Here is a 20909-nt window from a genome sequence, read left to right as displayed (position 1 = left end):
CCATCAACTGTTCAGGGCAGCACGGTAGCATAGTGGTTAGCACAGTTGCTTCACAGCTCCAGGGACCCAGGTTTGATTCCCAGCTGTGCGGAGTTTGCCCTTTCTCCCCGTGTCTGCGTGGGTTTCCTCCGGTGCTCCGGTTTCCTCCCACAGTCCAAAGATGTGCAGGTTAGGTGGATTGGCCATGATAAATTGCCCTTAGTGTGTCCAAAAAGGTTAAGTGGGGGTTACTGGGTTACGGAGATAGGGTAGATACGTGGGCTTGAGTATGGTGCTCTTGTAAGGGCCGGTGCAGACTCGATGGGCCGAATGGCCTCCTTCTGCACTGTAAATTCCATGTTTCAGCAGGTAACGTGGGTGAAGCTGTGGGAAGGCCCGGACCACATCACTTCAGCAGGAAAGCTGATTTATTTTTTTTGGGGGGGGGGGGGGGCGGCACGGTGGCGCAGTGGTTAGCACTGCTGCCTCACAAACTAAATTTAAACATTTATTTAAATTAAATTTTAAAGACTGAAGATTACATTTACACAAGCCAACCAACTGATGTGACATCAGGCAACAAATCCATCAACCGTTCAGGGCAGCATGGTAGCATAGTGGTTAGCACAATTGCTTCACAGCTCCAGGGACCCAGGTTCGATTCCCAGCTGGCTGTGCGGAGTGTAACAGTACAAATATTGCCTAAAAAGTTTGCTTAATTAATTCAGCGCAAAACATCCCTTTTAGGCAATGGTCCTCATTGATTTTAATCTATAACAATTGCAGTAAGGTTATTACAAATCCATTGTTGCTGTGGGGAAAGTCTTACACAGGCTTTTCTCACTTTCGCATCCGATACTGAGAGCCAGAACGCGTATCAAATCCTTGAAAACACAAATACTTGGGGCAGCACGGTGGCGCAGTGGTCGGCACTGCTGCCTATGGCGCTGAGGACCCGGGTCCATGCCCGGCCCCGTCCTGGTGGAGATTGCACATTCTTCCCATGTTTGTGTGGGTCTCACCCCACAACCCAAAAGATGTGTCCGGGTAAGTGAATTGACCCTTAACTGGAAGAAAAAGAATTGGGTGCTCTAAATTTATTTTTAAACAAGGAAAGGTGATTTTTAAAAAAAAAGAAATTCCTCCCTCCATTGAAAATGCTTCTCGTCCTCTGAAGTGTTTTTGGAGGTTTTGTGGTGAGTCCATGGGATGGTGGCTGGGCCCAGCATTTATTGTCCGTCCGCTGAGGACTGAGGGGTTTGCTCGGCCATTTAAGCATTTATGAATCAAGCTGCGGATCTGGAGTCACATGTAGACCAGGTAAGGGGCATTAGTGAACCAGATGGGTTTCTGCGACAATGGTTTCATGACCCACAGAATCCCTACAGTGCAGAAAGAGGCCATTTGGTCCATCGAGTCTGCACCGATCCACTCTGCCCTGGACCCATAACCGAACCTGCTCATCCCTGGACACTAAGGGGCAATTTAACATGACCAATCCACCTAACCTGCGCATCTTTGGACTGTGGGAGGAAACCGGAGCACCCGAAGGTAACCTACGCAGACACGGGGAGAAAGTGCAAACTCCAAGCACACAGTATCCAAGGCCAGAATTGAACCCAGGTCCCTGGTGCTGTGAGGCAGCCGTGCTAACCACTGTGCTGCCATGCCGCCCGTCGTCACCATTAGACTTTTAATTCTGGATTTTAATGGATTCAAATTTCACCCGGGACCCTGGGGCATTATCCCTGCTCTCTGGATTAAGCCACATTGCCACTGCCTCCCTGTTCACAACAAAGGCTGAGACAGGAGTGGCTGCAGCAACATTCACAGAGCCACCAGCTCTGCAGCACTACAGGGAAGTGGAGTGAATGCTGCAAAACGGGATGCCTTCTACCAAGCTGGAGCTGGACAGTGACCAGCCTGTGTTCACATCATCTCAGTGTCCATCAGCTCTTTCCTGGCTACCACCCCATGGAGGTCCTCATCTTGTAAGGGTCCTTCCTGATGATTCCCTTATTTCCCCTCTTGCCATTATTATTTTGATCTATGGATACTTAATGGACAGGCAAGTCAAGCAGTAGAGAGGATGAGGAATACAAAAAGTTGCAACATCGTACATGGTGCTAGTTTTCGAGCAGCAGAACCCAGTCTCTGTGGCACTCGAGAGGATGGGACTCGGTTTAATTCAGTCATTTTTAAACCCAGGGTTGCGACCCGCTGGTGGGTAAGCGTACAACACCCATTACACCCCTACGTCTCCACTGAATTCTGCTGGGCTGGGATAATTGCCTTCAAGTGGCTCATTAATAAGACTGGTGCCAGCAGACAGGATTTGATTTTGATTTGATTTATTGTCACATGTACCGAAGTACAATGAAAAGTATTTTTCTGTGGCCAAGGGAACGTACACAGTACGCACATAGTAGACAAAAGAATAATCAACAGAGAACATTGACAAATAGCACCTCGACAAACAGTGATTGGTTACAGTGCGGAACAAGAGGCCAAACAAAGCAAATACATGAGCAAGAGCAGCATAGGGAGTCGTGAATAGTGTTCTTACAGGGAACAGATCAGTCCGAGGGGGAGTCGTTGAGGAGTCTAGTAGCTGTGGGGAAGAAGCTGTTCCTATGTCTGGATGTGCGGGTCTTCAGACTTCTGTACCTTCTGCCTGATGGAAGGGTCTGGAAGAAGGCAAAGTCTGAGTGGGAGGGTTCTCTGATCATGCTGCCTGCCTTCCTGAGGCAGCGGTAGATGTAGACAGAATGAATGGGAGGGTGGCGAGCTTGTGTGATGCATTGGACTGAGTTCACCACACTCTGCAGTTTCTTGCTCTATTAACATCAGGCTCTATTCACCCCCCAAGTTAAATGGGACCAGTTTTCCAGATGTTAGCTCCAGCTGGCACAATAAAACGTTGCTCTGCAGGGGTGAATTCTCCACCGATGGGATTCTGCGTTCCTCCAGCAGTGCAGCCCCGCTCTTGAGTTTCCCTGTGGCATGGGGTGGCTACAATGGGAAATCCCATTGGCCAGCCACTGGAGCGGAGAATCCCACTGCCAGTGATAGTGCTCCGGGGAGAAACCCGTGGCTGGGTGGGTGAAGGATTTCTTTCCGCAAGTGCTGTCTGAACTGTTGAATATTGCCAGCTTGTATTTGAGATTAACATTGTTCACATTATTTTGCTTTGCCAGATTTCAAGTTGTCACTTTGCCAGTCGCCATCAAACACTCATTGATACTTGCTGCAGATCTGGGCTCCAATCCCACCGGAGGGCTGGTATTGTGCTGCAGTGGGTACTAGCCCTGGCTCTGAGCCAGAATCTCCGGGTTCGAGTCCCACCCCAGGAGGTGTCAATCTCACACTCTATCCAACATGCCAATGACCGACGGTAAGAGTGGGAAGTATTCCTGGTCAGCCATGCTCGATGCGGAGTTGTGCCTCTTAAGCCACAAGCCTCTGGTGACTGGCTGGCAACCTCTTCCAGGAAACACCTCACCATGGGGACAGATTAAAAATGTGCCGTGCGCACCATGAAATGAAAATGAAAATCGCTTTTTGCCACGAGTCGGCATCAATGAAGTTACTGTGAAGCCCCTAGTCGCCACATTCCGGCGCCTGTTCGGGGAAGCTGGTACGGGAATTGAACCGTGCTACTGGCCTGCTTTAAAAGCCAGCGATTTAGCCCAGTGTGCTAAAGCAGCCACCATAGGTACAGGAACAGAATTCCACCACGGAGTTGGTCTCAGTGCACTGGTACAAAATCATAACGTTCGCACTGGAGGGTGAGGGGGAATTATCAGGATTCCAGATAGCCGGGAAATCCTTTCCCCCACCCCCCGCCCCCAAGATGGGTGTTCAGACCGTGGGAGGGAGTTCTCCTCTGTTTCAAAGTGAAGCCACGTGTGATACAAAATTACAGCCCTCTCTGTGAAGAGGAACAGAGTTGGGGAGAGGCCGTGTCTCCGAGAAGGGGTGGCGTGTTGGATTGGACAGCTAAACAGCAGCGAGCTGCAGCAGTGCCTCTGGGAGGTGGTTCCAGTGTTTGCCTGCGAACTGGGTCCAATCTGGATGGTTGGAGTTGGGAGCGAGAACCTGGCAGGCGGCAATTCAAAATTCACTTTTATCCCGTTTTCAGATCAAGAAATTGCAACAAAACTGAGGCACAAAAGGAATTTTTGATATCAACATTCAAATATTTCAGTGACCATCTCTCCACGCTGTGATATTTAGACGTTCCCCCATGACAGGTTTTCATGTTCTGGGTGCAGAGTGAGAAATGGAAACACAGAAGAGATCAAGGTACAGACGGAGAAAGAGGTGGAGAGATGGAAGCTGGGGATGTGCGGTTTGACTGACTGACGCAGGTGGTAAACGAAGGAAGGAGAGGGCCACAAGATGTCACGATATGCAGACATACACATAATGAGATACAGACAGACAGCTAATGAACACAGAGAACAGGACATAACCAATCAGCAGGCAGAACACTTGGGAGTGGTTTCCCACTATAAAAGGCACGAGGCACTGACACTCCGCCTCTTTCCACTGGGGACATCTACAGAGTGAGTCAGGGTGTATATATCACATAACACCTCCAGCACGTGGCTAAGAGCTAGTCTGGTTCAGTCAGACAGAGTAACCACACTTGGGTTAGCAGAGAGTCAAACTCATAGAGAACTGTGCTAACGGTGCTACTGGTTCAATAAATCAGATTGAACTAACTTCAAGGTCTGGAGTATCTTTCAGTCAAAGCTGCAGCCAGTTGCAGCCCGTGTTATCTCAGTGTGCTTAACAAGACAAAAGATATTTAATTTATTTTTATTTTAGTCTTCTGATGATTATACATGTACTGGTTTTATTTACAGGGTGGTTAAAATTGTAAGATTGATAATTTAGAAATGAAATGGTTCATTTAGTGACAATCAGGTGTCAATATGGCTTCTAATACCTGACCTCTACCCCCTGACCCTGATCGTGGGGGTCAGGTCATTAGGAGGTCAGGGATAATGTAGCAGGCCTGAGGCCCTGGCCTGTTTACAGGTCTGTGTCTAAACCCGAGCAGATACTCAGCCATTTGTTTATATGCCCCGTCCAAAAGAAAGGGTAAAGTTTCTCCGTGAATTGATTCCCGGGGAAGGTGTGGAGATGGGATTTGGTGTCTTTCCTGTAAAATGAAACTGTCCCAGACTCATAGCTGAGATACACTCCCACCTTCCCGGGGATCTGACCAGCACAGACAGGGGATTCAGGAGAGGCATTTATAATAATCTGATTCCCAAACTGTTCAATGGTCCAGAATCCGTTCTCTGGTCTCAGTTTGACCCCTTCCTGCCTCTTTACAGACTTTGCAGCTACTCCCAGGATCCAATTCCGATTTCCCAAGACATCCACCTCCCAGTAATGTCTCCCCGATGTGAATCCCTCTGATCCCAGGACACAAGAACAGTGTGTAAACCTCTTCCAAGTTTCAGGGAGACTGCTCCACGTCTGGGTCAATCTCAAACTCTTCAGATCCTCAGATACCTCGAGCCTGGGATTTGCTGTCTCCACATCCAGGGTCACAGAGTCTGGGAGTAAAAGCAGAGAGTTAGAGAAAGTCACTGGGGATTTGTGTGGGGGGGTGGGGGGGGGGACTGTCTGAGGATTGGGAGGGGAACAGAGATTAGTTGGGAATACAGGGAGACTTTGAGGATTGAGGGAACAGAGGCTTGTGGCAGATCGGGGGGGGGGGGACTGTCTGAGGATTGGGGGAGCAAAGACGCACTGGGAATTGGGGGGTGGGAGACTGAGGATTGGGGGAGCAGAGACTCACTGGGGATCGGGGGAGACAGAGGATTGGGGGAGCAGAGACTCACTGGGGATCGGGGAAGACAGAGGATTGGGGGCGCAGAGACTCACTGGGGATCGGGGGAGACTGAGGATTGGGGGAGCAGAGACTCACTGGGGATCGGGGGAGACAGAGGATTGGGGGCGCAGAGACTCACTGGGGATCGGGGGAGACTGAGGATTGGGGGAGCAGAGACTCACTGGGGATCGGGGAGACTAAGGATTGGGGGAGCAGAGACTCACTGGGGATAGGGGGAGACTGAGGATTGGGGGCGCAGAGACTCACTGGGGATCGGTGGAGACTGAGGATTGGGGGAGCAGAGACTCACTGGGGATCGGGGAAGACTGAGGATTGGGGGAGCAGAGACTCACTGGGGATCGGGGAGACTGAGGATTGGGGGAGCAGAGACTCACTGGGGATCGGGGGAGACTGAGGATTGGGGAGCAGAGACTCACCGGGGATCGGGGGAGAATGAGGATTGGGGGAGCAGAGACTCACTGGGAATCGGGGGAGACTGAGGATTGGGGGAGCAGAGACTCACTGCGGATCGTGGGAGACTGCGGATTGGGGGAGCAGAGACTCACTGGGGATCGGGGGAGACTGAGGATTGGGGAGCAGAAACTTGTTGGGGTCGGGGGGGAGACTGTCTGAGGTTTGGGAGGAACTGGGAGACTGTTTGAGGAGTGGGGGGAGCTGGGAGACTGTGAGGATTGGGGGGAGCTGGGAGACTGTCTGAGGATTGGGGTGGAGCTGGGAGACTGTCTGAGGATTGGGGGGAGCTGGGAGACTGAGGATTGGGGGGAGCTGGGAGACTGTCTGGGGATTGGGGAGGAGCTGGGAGACTGTCTAGGTATTGGGGGAGCTGGGAGACTGTCTAAGGATTGGGGGGAGATGGGAGACTGTCTGGGGATTGGGGGGAGCTGGGAGACTGTCTGGGGATTGGGGGAGAGCTGCGAGATGGTCTGGGGATTGTGGGGAGCTGGGAGACTGTCTGGGGATTGGGGGGAGCTGGGAGACTGTCTGAGGATTGGGGGGGGGGAGCTGGGAGACTGTCCGAGGATTGGGGGGGGGGCTGGGAGACTGCCTGGGGATTGGGCGGAGCTGGGAGACTGTCTGGGGACTGGGGGGAGCTGAGAGACTGTCTGAGGATTGGGGGGAGCTGGGAAACTGTCTGAGGATTGGGGGGGGGGGGCTGGGAGCCTGTCTGGGGATTGGGGGGTGAGCTGGGAGACTGTCTGGGGAATGGGGTGAGCTGGGAGACTGTCTGGGGATTGGGGGGAGCTGGGAGACTGTCTGAGGATTGGGGGGGGGGGGGAGTGTGAGACTGGGGATTGGGGCAGCTGGGAAACTGTCTGGGGATTGGGGGGAGCTGGGAGACTGGGGATTGGGGGGGGAGCTGGGAGACTGTCTGGGGATTGGGGGGGGCAGCTGGGAGACTGTCTGGGGGGAACTGGGAAACTGTCTGGGGATGGGGGAGAGCAGGGAGACTGTCTGGAAATTGGGGGGAGCTGGGAGACTGTCTGGGGATTGAGGGGAGCTGGGAGACTGTCTGAGGATTGGGGGGGGAGGGTCCTGCAGACTGTCTGAGGATCGGGGGGAGCTGGGAGACTGTCTGGGGATTGGGGAGGAGCTGGGAAACTGTCTGGGGATTGGGGAGGAGCTGGGAGATTGTCTGTGGATTGGGGGGGAGCTGGGAAACTGTCTGGGGATTGGAAGGAGCTGGGATACTGTCTGAGGATTGGGGGGGGGGAGGGTGCTGGGAGACTGTCTGAGGATCGGGGGGAGCTGGGAGACTGTCTGGGGATGGGGGAGAGCAGGGAGACTGTCTGGAAATTGGGGGGAGCTGGGAGACTGTCTGGGGATTGAGGGGAGCTGGGAGACTGTCTGAGGATTGGGGGGGGGAGGGTGCTGGGAGACTGTCTGAGGATCGGGGGGAGCTGGGAGACTGTCTGGGGATGGGGGAGAGCAGGGAGACTGTCTGGAAATTGGGGGGAGCTGGGAGACTGTCTGGGGATTGGGAGGTGCTGGGAGACTGTATGGGGACTGGGAGGAGCTGTGAGACTGTCTGGGGATTGGGGAGGAGCTGGGAGACTGTCTGGGGATTGGAGGGGAGCTGGGAGACTGTCTGAGGATTGGGGGGGGGAGGGTGCTGGGAGACTGTCTGAGGATCGGGGGGAGCTGGGAGACTGTCTGGGGATTGGGGAGGAGCTGGGAAACTGTCTGGGGATTGGGGAGGAGCTGGGAGACTGTCTGGGGATTGGGGGGGAGCTGGGAAACTGTCTGGGGATTGGAAGGAGCTGGGAAACTGTCTGGGGATTGGGAGGTGCTTGGATACTGTATGGGGACTGGGAGGAGCTGTGAGACTGTCTGGGGGTTGGGGAGGAGCTGGGAGACTGTCTGGGGATTGGGGGGAGCTGGGAAACTGTCTGGGGATTGGGGGGGGGGGGAGCTGGGAGACTGTCTGGGGAATGGAAGGAGCTGGGAGACTGTCTGGGGAATGGAAGGAGCTGGGAGACTGTCTGAGGATTGGGAGGGGGAGCTGGGAGGCTGTCTGGGGATTGGGAGGTGCTGGGAGACTGTCTGGGGTTTGGGGGGGAGCTGGGAAACTGTCTGGGGATTGGAAGGAGCTGGGAGACTGTATGGGGACTGGGAGGAGCTGTGAGACTGTCTGGGGATTGGGGAGGAGCTGGGAGACTGTCTGAGGATTGGGAGGGGGAGCTGGGAGGCTGTCTGGGGATTGGGGGGAGCTGGGAGACTGTCTGGGGTTTGGGGGGGAGCTGGGAAGCTGTCTGGGGATTGGGAGGTGCTGGGAGACTGTATGGGGACTGGGAGGAGCTGTGCCACTGTCTGGGCATTGGGGAGGAGCTGGGAGACTGTCTGGGGATTGGGGGGAGCTGGGAAACTGTCTGGGGATTGGAAGGAGCTGGGAAACTGTCTGGGGATTGGAAGGAGCTGGGAGACTGTCTGAGGATTGGGGGGGGGGGAGCTGGGAGGCTGTCTGGGGATTGGGAGGTGCTGGGAGACTGTATGGGGACTGGGAGGAGCTGTGAGACTGTCTGGGCATTGGGGGGAGCTGGGAGACTGTCTGGGGTTTGGGGGGGAGCTGGGAAACTGTCTGGGGATTGGAAGGAGCTGGGAGACTGTATGGGGACTGGGAGGAGCTGTGAGACTGTCTGGGGATTGGGGAGGAGCTGGGAGCCTGTCTGGGGATGGGGGGAGCTGGGAGACTATCTGAGGATTGGGGGGAGCTGAGAGACTGTCTGAGGATTCGGGGGAGCTGGGAAACTGTCTGAGGATTGGGGGGGGGGGAGCTGGGAGGCTGTCTGGGGATTGAGGGGGGAGCTGGGAGACTGTCTGGGGATTGGGGGGTGAGCTGGGAGACTGTCTGGGGATTGGGGTGAGCTGGGAGACTGTCTGGGGATTGGGGGAGCTGGGAGACTGTCTGAGGATGGGGGAAGCTGGGAGACTGTCTAAGGATTGGGGGGGAGCTGGGTGGCTGTCTGAGGATTGGGGGGGGGGAGCTGGGAGACTGGGGATTGGGGCATCTGGGAGACTGTCTGGTGATTGGGGGGAGCTAGGAGACTGTCTGGGGATTGGGGGGGGGAGCTGGGAGACTGTCTGGGGATTGGGGGGAGCTGGGAGACTGTCTGGTGATTGGGGGGAGCTAGGAGACTGTCTGGGGATTGGGGGGGGAGCTGGGAGACTGTCTGGGGAATGGGGGAGCTGGGAAATTGTCTGGGGGTGGGGGAGAGCAGGGAGACTGTCTGGAAATTGGGGGGAGCTGGGAGACTGTCTGGGGATTGGGGGGAGCTGGGTGACTGTCTGGGGATTGGAGGGGAGCTGGGAGACTGTCTGGGGATTGGGGGGGAGTTGGGAGACTGTCTGAGGATTGGGGGGGGGTGCTGGGAGACTGTCTGGGGATTGGAGGGGAGCTGGGAGACTGTCTGGGGATTGGGGGGGAGTTGGGAGACTGTCTGAGGATTGGGGGGGGGTGCTGGGAGACTGTCTGAGGATCGGGGGGAGCTGGGAGACTGTCTGGGGATTGGGGAGGAGCTGGGAAACTGTCTGGGGATTGGGGAGGAGCTGGGAGACTGTCTGGGGATTGGGGGGAGCTGGGAGACTGTCTGGGGTTTGGGGGGGAGCTGGGAAACTGTCTGGGGATTGGGAGGTGCTGGGAGACTGTATGGGGACTGGGAGGAGCTGTGAGACTGTCTGGGGATTGGGGAGGAGCTGTTAGACTGTCTGGGGATTGGGGAGTAGCTGGGAGGCTGTCTGGGGATTGGGGGGAGCTGGGAGACTATCTGAGGATTGGGGGGAGCTGGGAGGCTGTCTGGGGATTGGGGGAGGAGCTGGGAGACTGTCTGGGGATTGGGGGAGGAGCTGGGAGACTGTCTGGGGATTGGGGGGAGCTGGGAAACTGTCTGGGGATTGGGAGGAGCTGGGTGACTGTTTGGGGATTGGGAGGAGCTGGGTGACTGTTTGGGGATTGGGGGGGGGAGCTGGGAGACTGTCTGGGGACTGGGGGGAGCTGGGAGACTATCTGAGGATGGGGGGAGCTGGGAGGCTGTCTGGGGATTGGGGGAGGAGCTGGGAGACTGTCTGGGGATTGAGGGGAGCTGGGAGACTGTCTGGGGATTGGGGGGAGCTGGGAGACTGTCTGGGGATTGGGGGGAGCTGGGAAACTGGGGATTGGGGAGGAGCTGGTAGACTGTCTGGGGATTGGGGGGGAGCTGGGAGACTGTCTGGGGATTGGGGGGGAGCTGGGAGACTGTCTGGGGATTGGGGGGGGGGAGCTGGGAGACTGTCTGGGGATTGGAGGGAGCTGGGAAACTGGGGATTGGGGAGGAGCTGGTAGACTGTCTGGGGATTGGGGGAGAACTGGGAGACTGTGAGGATTGGGGAGGAGCTGGGAAACTATCTACGGATTGGCCGAGATATTCTCACCAAGTTGACTATGTCATACCTAATTTACTGGTTTCTCGACTTGAAAAAGCATCACTCAGATGGAAACAGATTTTTAAAGAGGGAGGAACATAGTTTCTGAAAATATCAACCATGAGCCCTCCCACATAAGCACTCTGAGATTTAGAGATTTAAAGAAGCAGATGGAGTTTCGACATGAATCTAAATCCTCCTCCTTGTTTAATGCCACAAATGGGGATTAAACCAATGGATGTTACTCAGATTTCACACACTTTATCAAATAACTAATTGAGGAAGCTCAGTGTGCATGTTTGCGTGTCTGCGCACATCTTTGTGGGTAGTGTGTGTATGCACGGTTTTGAAATTATTTCATGGAATGCCAGTGTCGCTAACAAGGCATTTGTTTCCCATCCCGAATTGCCCTTGAACTGAGTGGTAGTGACGAGTCAGCCACATTGCTGTGGGACTAGACGCACGGGTCGGCCAGATCGGCTAAGGATGGCCGGTAACCAGATTGGGGGTGGGGTGGAGGGTGGAGTTCCAGATTTGCGCTGCCCTCGGAGAGAAACTATTTCTCCTCATCCCTGTCCTATAAGGGCAAGCCCTCATTTTAAATCAGTGCCCGGTCATCCCTCAGCCTTCTAAATTCCAGTGCAAACTATCCCAATCTGTCGAACCTATCCTCATAAGATGACCCGCTCATCCTTTTTTTTCTCCAATTCCGGGAGCAAGTTAGTGTGGCCAATCCACCTACCCTGCACATCTTTTTGGGTTGTGGGACTGAGACCCATGGAGACATGGGGAGAATGTGCAAACTCCACACGGTCAGTGACCTGGGGCCAGGATCGAGACCCGCTCATTCCAGGTATTAATCTAGTCAGCCTCCTTTGAACCGCCTCCAACCCATTTACATCCTTCATTAAATAAGGAGACCAAAACTGCACACGATATTCGAGATGTGGTCTCACCAATGTCCTGTATATCTGAAGCTTAACCTCTTTACTTTCATGTTCAATTCCTCTCGTAATAAAGGATAGCATTCCATTAGCCTTCTTAATTGCTTGCTGTGTCTGTGTACTAACATTTTGTGACTCATGCACTAGAACACCGAGATCACTCCATGCCTCGGAATTTTGCAGTTACTTTCCGTTTAACTGATTATCTGCTTTTTTATTCTTCCTGCCAAAGTGAACAACTTCACATTTTCCCATCTTATACTCCATCTGCCAGAGTTTTTCACAACTCACTCAACCTATCACTATTTTTCTGTGCCCTCCTTGTGTACTTTTCACAACAGACTGTTCTACCTACCTTTGTGTTTATCTGCAAATTTAGCTACGATACCTCCACGCCCCTCGTCTAAATCATTGATATAAATTGTCAAAAATTGAGGCCCCAGCACAAACGCCTGTGAACTCCACTCTTTGCACCCTGCCAATCAGATAAAGACTCATTTATGCATACTCTCTGATTCATGCCAGCTAATCTTCTATCCATGCCAATGCCCTCTCCACCATGAGCTTCTATTTTCGGCAATAACCTTCGATGTGACATCTAATAATAATAATACTCTTTATTAGTGTTACAAGTCGGCTTACTTTAACACTCAGTTAATTACAAACCATTGTGTTTTGGGGAGGTGGTTTAATCAGAGAGTTCTAGCATTGCTGATGAATGGAAGCTGACTATTTAAAGGTGATATCTTTGAGAAGTTGAACTTGGTGCCAAAATAGGACCTGGGGCGTCATTCTCCGACCCCCCGCCGGGTCGGAGAATCGCCGGGGGCTGGTGTGAATCCCGCCCCCGGTGGTTGCCGTGAATCCCGCCCCCGGTGGTTGCCGAAGTCTCCGGCACCGGATATTCGGCGGGGGCGGGAATCGCGGCGCACCGGTTGGCGGGCCCCCCCGCGCGATTCTCCGGCCGGATGGGCCGAAGTCTCGCCGATAAATTGCCTGTCCCGCCGGCGTGGATTAAACCACCTTTTGAACGGCGGGACAAGGCGGCGTGAGCGGGCTCCGGGGTCCTGGGGGGGGGGGGGGTGGGGTGGGTGATCTGGCCCCGGGGGGTGCCCCGACGCTGGCCTGGCCGGCGATCGGGGCCCATCGATCCGCGGGCGGGCCTGTGCCGTGGGGGCACTCTTTCCCCTCTGCCTCCGCCACGGTCTCCACCATGGCGGAGGCGGAAGAAACTCCCTCCACTGCGCATGCGTGGGAAACTGTCAGCGGCCGCTGCGCTCCCGCGCATGCGCCGCCCCGAGATGTCATTTCTGCGCCAGCTGGCGGGGCAACAAAGGCCGTTTCCGCCAGCTGGCGGGGCGGAAATTCCTCCGGCGTCGGCCTAGCCCCTCAATGTTGGGGCTCGGCCCCCAAAGATGCGGAGCATTCCGCACCTTTGGGGCGGTGCGATGCCCGTCTGATTGGCGCCGTTTTGGGCGACAGTCGGCGGACATTGTGCCGTTTCGGGAGAATTTCGCCCCTGATTTCCACTGAAGGACATTTTAACCAGGTTATTTTGCCATTATTTTTGAGTTAAAGATTTGATTTGATTTATTGTACAGTGAAAAGTATTTTTCTGCGTCCAAGGGGATGTACATTGAAGCTATCATTGTATCTGATATTTATTTGTACAATAAATTAGGTTACAAGATACAATTCAGAAGAATGGAACTTATCTGAGCTTTACCAAGGTTAACGACATCCAGCATGTCACTCCACATTGAGTAATGCAAGGGGCTGCTGAATTTTTCTGTAGACAGCACATCATCTGCTAATGACAGCTGAGAATCATCATCGCTGATCCTGCAAATATTAAACAGTTACTTATAGATAGGCAATGCACACTTCCCAGAACTATTTTGCAAATTGTGCAGTATTTCAGTAAATAGCAATGTCTACCTCATTTCCCAAGATGATTCTTCCTGAAATAAGTAAAAGAGAAACTTGAGTTGGCAGAGACTGACTGTCCAGAAATCACCTCCGCATTGTTAGAATTCCCAATTCCCCATGCTGCAGATCCATAGATAGAAAGGTGATATTGCAAAAAGGATGCAGATGGTGTAGGAAAGGATCGCCAAGAACTGAGCAGGTGCAGCCAACAGCAAGGGCTGAATAGGTGGGGGCTCCTTGTCCTCGGCAAGGGAAGACTGAGGGACCACCTGGTGGAGGTCTTAACATTTTAAAGGGGTAATTGAAAGAACAGGTGGATAGGAGACGTTTCTGCATGTGGAGGAATCTACAATTATGAGTAAGATACTTACTCATCAGGTGGTTTTGTGGCTTAGTGGGTAGCGTTCCTGCCTCTGAGTTAGCAGGTTCAAAACCCATCCCAGGGCCTGATGGCCAATGAAGACACCTTCATAATGTGGCCACGCAGTTTGATTTCAACCTGAATATCCTCCCAACATGCTAATGTCAGGCAGTAAGGGGACGTGACTTGATCAAAACCTTCAAGATCCTGAGGGATATTGACAGGGTGGATGTGGAGAGGGTGGACATGGAGAGGATATTCCTCTTGTTGGAGATTCCAGAACTAGCGATCACTGTTCAAAAATAAGGGGTAATTCGTTTAAGAGAGAGATTAGGAGATTTGGTTTTCCTCTGAGAGGGTCGGGAGTCTCTGGAACCCTCTTCCTCAAAAGACAGTGGAGGCAGAATCACTGAATATTTTTTAGGCAGAGCTAAATAGATTCTTATTAACAATGGGGTGAACGGTCATCAGGAATGGGCAGGAACATTTGATTTGATTTATTATTGTCACATGTATGAGTATACAGTGAAAAGTATTGTTTCTTGCGTGCTGTACAAACAACATATGGTGTGAGGTTACAATCAGATCAGCTGTGATCAAGGAATCGGGTGGGCTACTCCTCCTAATTGATATCTTTGTATGTCAGAATCACTACAGTGCAGAAGGAGGCCATTCGGTCTATTAAGTCTGTACCGACCCTCTGAAAGAGCACCCTACCTATCCCCGTAACCCACCTGACCGTTGGACACGAAGAGGCAATTTAGCATGGCCAATCCACTTAAACTGTACATCTTTGGATCGTGGGAGGAAACCGGAGCACCCGGAGGAAACCCACGCAGCCAAGGGGAGGAAGTGCAATCTCCACACAGACAGTCGCCCAAGGCCGGAATTGCACCCGGGTCCCTGGTGCTATGAGGCAGCAGCACTAACCACTGTGCAGTGTTCTTCCTGGTCAGACATGCGATGAAATATAAATTGGAGCCTCTCTCATCACTATCCATTGGCTGGCCTGCACCATGCATGGTAAAAGTGTGCATTGCCTGAACTATCTCACGTATGCGACCACTTCCTAATCAATCCAACATGACATTTAGATGAAACCTCTTTATCCAGAGAGTATTGACTCTGTGGAACTTGCATTTTGGAGCAATTGAGGTTAAAGGTGTTTAAGGGGAAGTTATTTAAGGACAGGAAGGAGAAAGGGATATATTGCTAATAATAATAATCTTTATTTGTGTCACAAGTAGGCGTGCAGTAACACTGCAATGAAGTTACTGTGAAAAGCCCCTCGTCGCCACATTCCGCCGCCTGTTTGGGTCACAGAGGGAGAATTCAGAATGTCCAATTCACCTAACAAGCACGACGTTCCGGACTGACGGGAGGAAACCGGAGCACCCGGAGGAAATTCACGCAAAGGGAAAATGTGCAGACTCGACACAGACAGTGACCCAAGGCGGGAATCGAACCTGGGTTCCTGGCACTGTGAAGCAACAGAACTGAACATAAACACATAGATAGACCTGATCATATTGGAACTGCAGCCTTTCATTGAAATATAATCCCTCACCTTCAGAAACAGTATCCCGTCTTTTTGTTTCAACTGCTTTTCCAGCTTTAAGAGGTGCTCCTGAATAGAATTTAAGTTCTCCCGAATTTCACAAAGATTTTCCTCCATTTGTTCGAGAATCTTCTCCTCTTCCTCCCTGAGATCTCGAAGGAAACACTGCTCCTTCTCAGTCAGAATTTGGTGCAATTCAGCGAACACTAATGTGATGTGGCTCTGTAGGCCGATTGACTGTTCCTAAAAAAGTAAACATCAAAGAAAAAAGGAGACAGATATTTTCCTCAGAAAATCCCATCCGGATCCTCCCCAAAATTAAAAAAACCCGAATCCAATCTCGAAAATCAGGTGAGACTTTACCCGAATCTTGGAAATGTTCTGTTTTTGCTGCCTCTCCATTTCCAGAACCTCCCACCACTTCTCTGTGAGAGAATCTAAGGAAATCTTTATCTGGTTCTGTGATTGGGAGAGAAATTCAGAAAATTAGTTGGTTTGGTCCCTCAGTGAAATTGTCCTTCAGTGTCCAAAAATGTGTAGGTTAGGCGGGGTAATGGGATTACCGGGATAGGGCGGGGGAGTGGGATGAGGTAGGGGGTGGGATTCTCTGAGCCCCCCTGCCAGGTTGGAGAATCACCGGGGGGAGGGGGGAGGGCGGCGTGAATCCCGCCCCACTGCTCCGACGCTGGCTGCCGAATTCTCCGGCGCCGGTTTTCGGGCGGGGAGGGGTTCACGCTGTGCCGGTCGGGGGACAGCGGCCCACCTCGGCAATTTTCCGGGCCCCGATGAGCCGGGCGGCCACCCGTTTTTGGCCAGTCCCACCGGCGTGAAATGGACATGGTCCATCACGGTGGGACCTGGCTGGTTGGCCGTCTACCGGAGTCCTTGGGGGGGGGAGGGGGGGGGAAGGTCGCGGGAGGATCTGGCCCCGGGGGGGGAGGGGGCCCCCACGATGGCCTGGCCCGCAATCGCGGCCCACCGATCTGCAGGTGGGCCTGTGCCGTGGGGGCACTCTTCCCCTCTGCGCCAGCCTCTGTAGGGCTCTGCCGTGGAAGAAACCACCTGCGCAAGTGCAAGAACGCGCCGGCGGTTCTGCGTATGCGCGGGACCACGGCGGCCCTTCGCCGCCGGTTGGCATGGCACCAATCCCTCCGCCGCCGGCCTAGCCCCCAGAAGTGTGGAGGATTCCGCAACTTCTGGGTGTCCTGACGCCGGATTGGTTCGCGCGGTTCTGGGCGCCGGAGTCGGGCCACCCCGCTGATTGCGGGAGAATCCTGCCCAGGTTGTTCTTTCAGAGGGTCAGTCCAGACTCGCTGGGCCAAATGGCCTCCATCTGCACTGTACTGATTCAATTCTATGATTTTAAACTGTCAGACCATAAAAATGCCATCAAGTCAAATCTGCTCCCTTTTACCTTGTAGATTTCAACAGCCTCCTTCATGGGCAGGAAGTGGTGCTCCCTGTGTTCCCGCGAATCCCTGCAAATCACACAGATCAGTTTCTTGTCGGTCTCACAAAACAGTTTCAGTTCCTCCTGGTGTTCCTGACACTGAAGTGTGCTTGCCTCCTCTCCCGGATTCAGCTTCAATTTTCGAGCTCTCTCGGCCAGATTCGCCAAAGCCCGATTAACCCTCAGGTTCCCGACGGGAAAATCCTCTCGACATTCCGGGCAGGAGTTGATCTCCTTCTTTTCCGAATACTGGGCGATGCAGGGGCGGCAGAAGTTGTGTCCGCAATCCAGTATGACCGGATCGGTGAAGAAGCTCAGGCAAATGGAACAGATAGTCTCCTCGGTCCAGTCCTCTTGTCTGGAGGCCATGTCCATACTCAGCACTTCCTCATCCCAAACCCGGAAATGCCAATGTTTACTTAGTTACCAGGTGTTTGAATACCTTCAGTTCAACTATTCCCCGCCTCTATTCACGATACCCGGGGAATTATAGCTACAAGTTGCTCCAGCTCCCATGTACATTTACACAGGGAGACGCGGCCAACAGACAATATAATGAACACATTGTTAATGATCTGCAAGGGTTTTATTGAACCCCAGGCGGCCAAAATTAAGAACCTCAGAAAGTTGCCAGTCGGTGGGGGAGAGGTGGGAAGGAGCTGGGATTTGCTGTCTCAAAGGCACCTCTTCAGGAATGGAGAAGGCGAGATTAACTTGGCGGGGTCCTCAGGCTGAACCGCATTAAATCCAGGAGGGTGAGTGTTATGGTCACTTTGTCCCTGTCGCAATCCCTTGCAGCTTGCACCTATTCAACTCACTCACAAACTATCCGCCCGCAGATATTCCTTCCTTTCCCAGTTCAGGGGAGAATGAATCCTCTGGCATGTTGTCACACTCAATCCGTCCATTCTTCGAAGTGGCACTCTTTCTTGCTGATGTTAAATGTCCCTGTTTGTCAAACAATGTGGATGTCATCTCTGTATCTGGATAAGTGAGCAAGTAACTTTGGTACAGCCGGGAAACAGCCATGGGTCCATTTGAGAATTAAAATGTGTGTCCCCATCAATGTCTGCCTCCCTCTTTACTTTTAAAACTCATGTTCCTTTAACCTATCCGCAAACAACACCACATGGAGCTCACAACCGGCTATTTATTCACCTGGAGATTGATCGCAGTTCTAAAAGCCAGTCCATAGTTTGTCAGCATATGCTGAAAATACTCAGCAGGTCTGCCCTCTGTGGAGAGAGAGTTTATGTCCTGACGTTTTAACCCAGCATTGCTGAGTGTTTCACAGGATCACTGAATTGTGACTGTGCTGAAGGAGACCTTTCGGCCCATCCTGTCTGTGCTGGCTCTCCAAACGCGCGAATCCTGGCTTAGCACCATTCCTGCCTTTTCCCCTTACCCCTGCCCATCATTTATATTCAATTAATGATCTAATACCCTATTGATTGCCTCGATTGAACCTGCCTCCATCACACTTTCAGCATTCCAGACCCAACCACTCGCTGTGTGAATAAGTTTTTTTTCTCTCAAAGCACACTGGTGTATTTTGCAAATCAATGTAAACTTGTAAAGTTACCATAGTCCCAGATGACCACAGGCCGCTTTTCCCTTTGAAGGGGAGAGCTGACCGGTGCTGATTTAACCTGAGGGCCACCACACCTCAGGCGAGGGGCAAATGGCGCCATGATCAATAACCTCAGCCGTTACGGGAATTAAATCCACACTGTTGGCCTCGCTCTGCATCACAACCCAACTGTCCAGCCAATTGAGCTTAGACCTGTGCCGTCTCAGTCTCCATCATGTTACCAGGGAGGAACAGTCTTGCTCGGTCTACTTTGTCCAGCTCCCTCATGATTTTGAACATCTCCTCTTAGCCTTCTTCTCTTCAGTGAGAACAGTCCCAACCTCTCTTATCTCTGTTCTATCTTCCTAACTGGAACTATTCTCATGAATCCCTTCTGCTCTCTCCAATGCGTTTACATTGTTCCTATCGTGTGTTCTTAACTTCATAAGATGTAGGAGCAGAGTTAGGCCATTCGGCCCGTCGATCTGCTCCGTCATTCTATCATGGCCGAAATGTTCCTCATCTGCTACCGACAATGTTACAGACCAAGAGCTGGATTGCAAAATCAGCCAGAGCATCTCCTCCCGAGGAGCAGAAGTCGGCAATTTAGCCTCCCAAGCCGAACACCCTCAATGTGGTCATGTCTGATCCCATCCTGGCCTCAACTCCACCGTCCTGCCCGTTCTCCATAACCCTTCAACCCATTACCAATTAAAAATCTGTCTCACTCCTCCTTAAATTTACTCACTGTCCCAGCATCCACCGCACTCCGGGGTAGCGAATTCCACAGATTCACAACCCTTTGGGAGGAGGAATTTCTCCTCAATTCTGTTTTAAATATGCTACCTCTTATTATGATTATGACCTCTCATTCTAGAATGACCCACATCTGCTCCACATCTACTTTATCCATATCATTTAGCATCTTGTATATCTCAATTAAATCTCCCCTCATTCTTCTAAACTTGAGAGAATATAGGCCTGAACTGTGCAATCTCTCCGCATACGACAAACCCTTATTTCTGAATCAATCTCGTGAATCTCCTCTGAACTGCCTCCAATGCCACTACATCTTTCCACAAATAAGGGGACCAAAACTGTGCACAATACTCCAGGTGTGGTCTCACCAATGCCGTACACAGTTGCAACACTTCCTTACCTTTATACTCTATTCCTTTTGCTATATATGCCAACATTCCTTTGTTATCTGCATGCTAGTTTTCTGTGACTCATGCACAAGGACACCCAGATCCCTCTGCATCAGAGCTCCCCAAAGTCTCTCCCAATTAGATAAGAAGTTGTCTTTCCATTTTTCTGACCAAAATGTACGACCTCACACTTATCCATGTTAAACTCCATCTGCCACATTTTCCCCCACTCTCCTAACCTATCTCTATTTGTAAGGTTCTTATTTCCTTATTGCAACTTACTGTCCCTCCTATTTTTGTGTCACCTGCAAATTTGGCTATCGAACCTTCTATCCCTGTATCTAAGTCGTTAATATAGATTGTAAATAACTGAGGCCCAAGGACCGAACCCTGTGGCACCCCACTAGTTACATCTTGCCATCCAGAAAAAGACCCATTTATCTGGACTCTCGATCTCCTGTCCGTCAGCCGGTCTTCTGTCCAAGTTAATAAATTACCCCTAATCCCATGTGATCTCACCTTGTGAATCAATCTTCTGTGCGGCACCTTATCTATCACCTTCCGGAAGTCCATATATACGACATCTACAGGATCCCCGTTATCGACTTTGCTTGTTACATCTTCGAAGAACTCATAGCAGATTAGTCAAACATGATTCACCCTTCTTAAATCCATGCTGACTCTGATGGATAGCCCTTTGGCTTTCCAAATGTTACATCCTTGACAATTGATTCCAACAATTTTCCAATAACAGATGTTGAACTAACTGGTCTGTAATTTCCCAAATTCTGCCCCTCTCCCTTTTTAAATAAGGGCGTTACATTTCCAATCCACTGGAACCTTTCCCATGTCCATGGAATTTTGGAATTTCATAACCAATGGATCCACTATCTCTGCTGCCACTTCCTTTAACACCTTAAGATGTAGGCTATCAGGCCCCTTTCCATTACCTCCGAATTGCTGCTTCCTATAGGAATGGTACTAGTGTACTCCACCGTGAAAACTGAGGCAAAGTATTGATTTAGCATCACTGCCATTAACTCACCAGTTTTATCTTTCAAGGGGGGCAACATTCACTTGAGCGACTCCCTTACCTTTTATGTACCTGTAGAAGCTTTCACTGTCCTTTTTGATATTCTGTGCTAGTTTTTTTGTAATTTACTTTAGCTTTTAAAAAAAATTACTTTTTTAGAATTCCTTTG

The 20909-nt window shown here is 51.9% G+C and overlaps 1 protein-coding gene across 1 annotated transcript; it reads right to left on the bottom strand.

Annotated features, from left to right (window-relative positions):
* Positions 1–2138: 2138 nt before the first annotated feature.
* Positions 2139–17407, bottom strand: LOC140390324 (zinc-binding protein A33-like). Its single transcript, XM_072475385.1, has 6 exons — positions 16954–17407; positions 15903–15998; positions 15549–15782; positions 13630–13652; positions 13418–13533; positions 2139–5552 (listed from the first exon to the last, which is right to left on the bottom strand). Exons 1-6 carry the CDS (start codon positions 17362–17364, stop codon positions 5020–5022), a joined length of 1413 nt encoding a protein of 470 aa, XP_072331486.1. The 5' UTR covers positions 17365–17407; the 3' UTR covers positions 2139–5019.
* Positions 17408–20909: the final 3502 nt, after the last annotated feature.

Source organism: Scyliorhinus torazame, chromosome 14 (genome assembly GCF_047496885.1).
Source record: "Scyliorhinus torazame isolate Kashiwa2021f chromosome 14, sScyTor2.1, whole genome shotgun sequence".
Classification (NCBI taxonomy): domain Eukaryota; kingdom Metazoa; phylum Chordata; class Chondrichthyes; order Carcharhiniformes; family Scyliorhinidae; genus Scyliorhinus; species Scyliorhinus torazame.
This window is presented reverse-complemented; position numbering and strand designations above follow the sequence as displayed.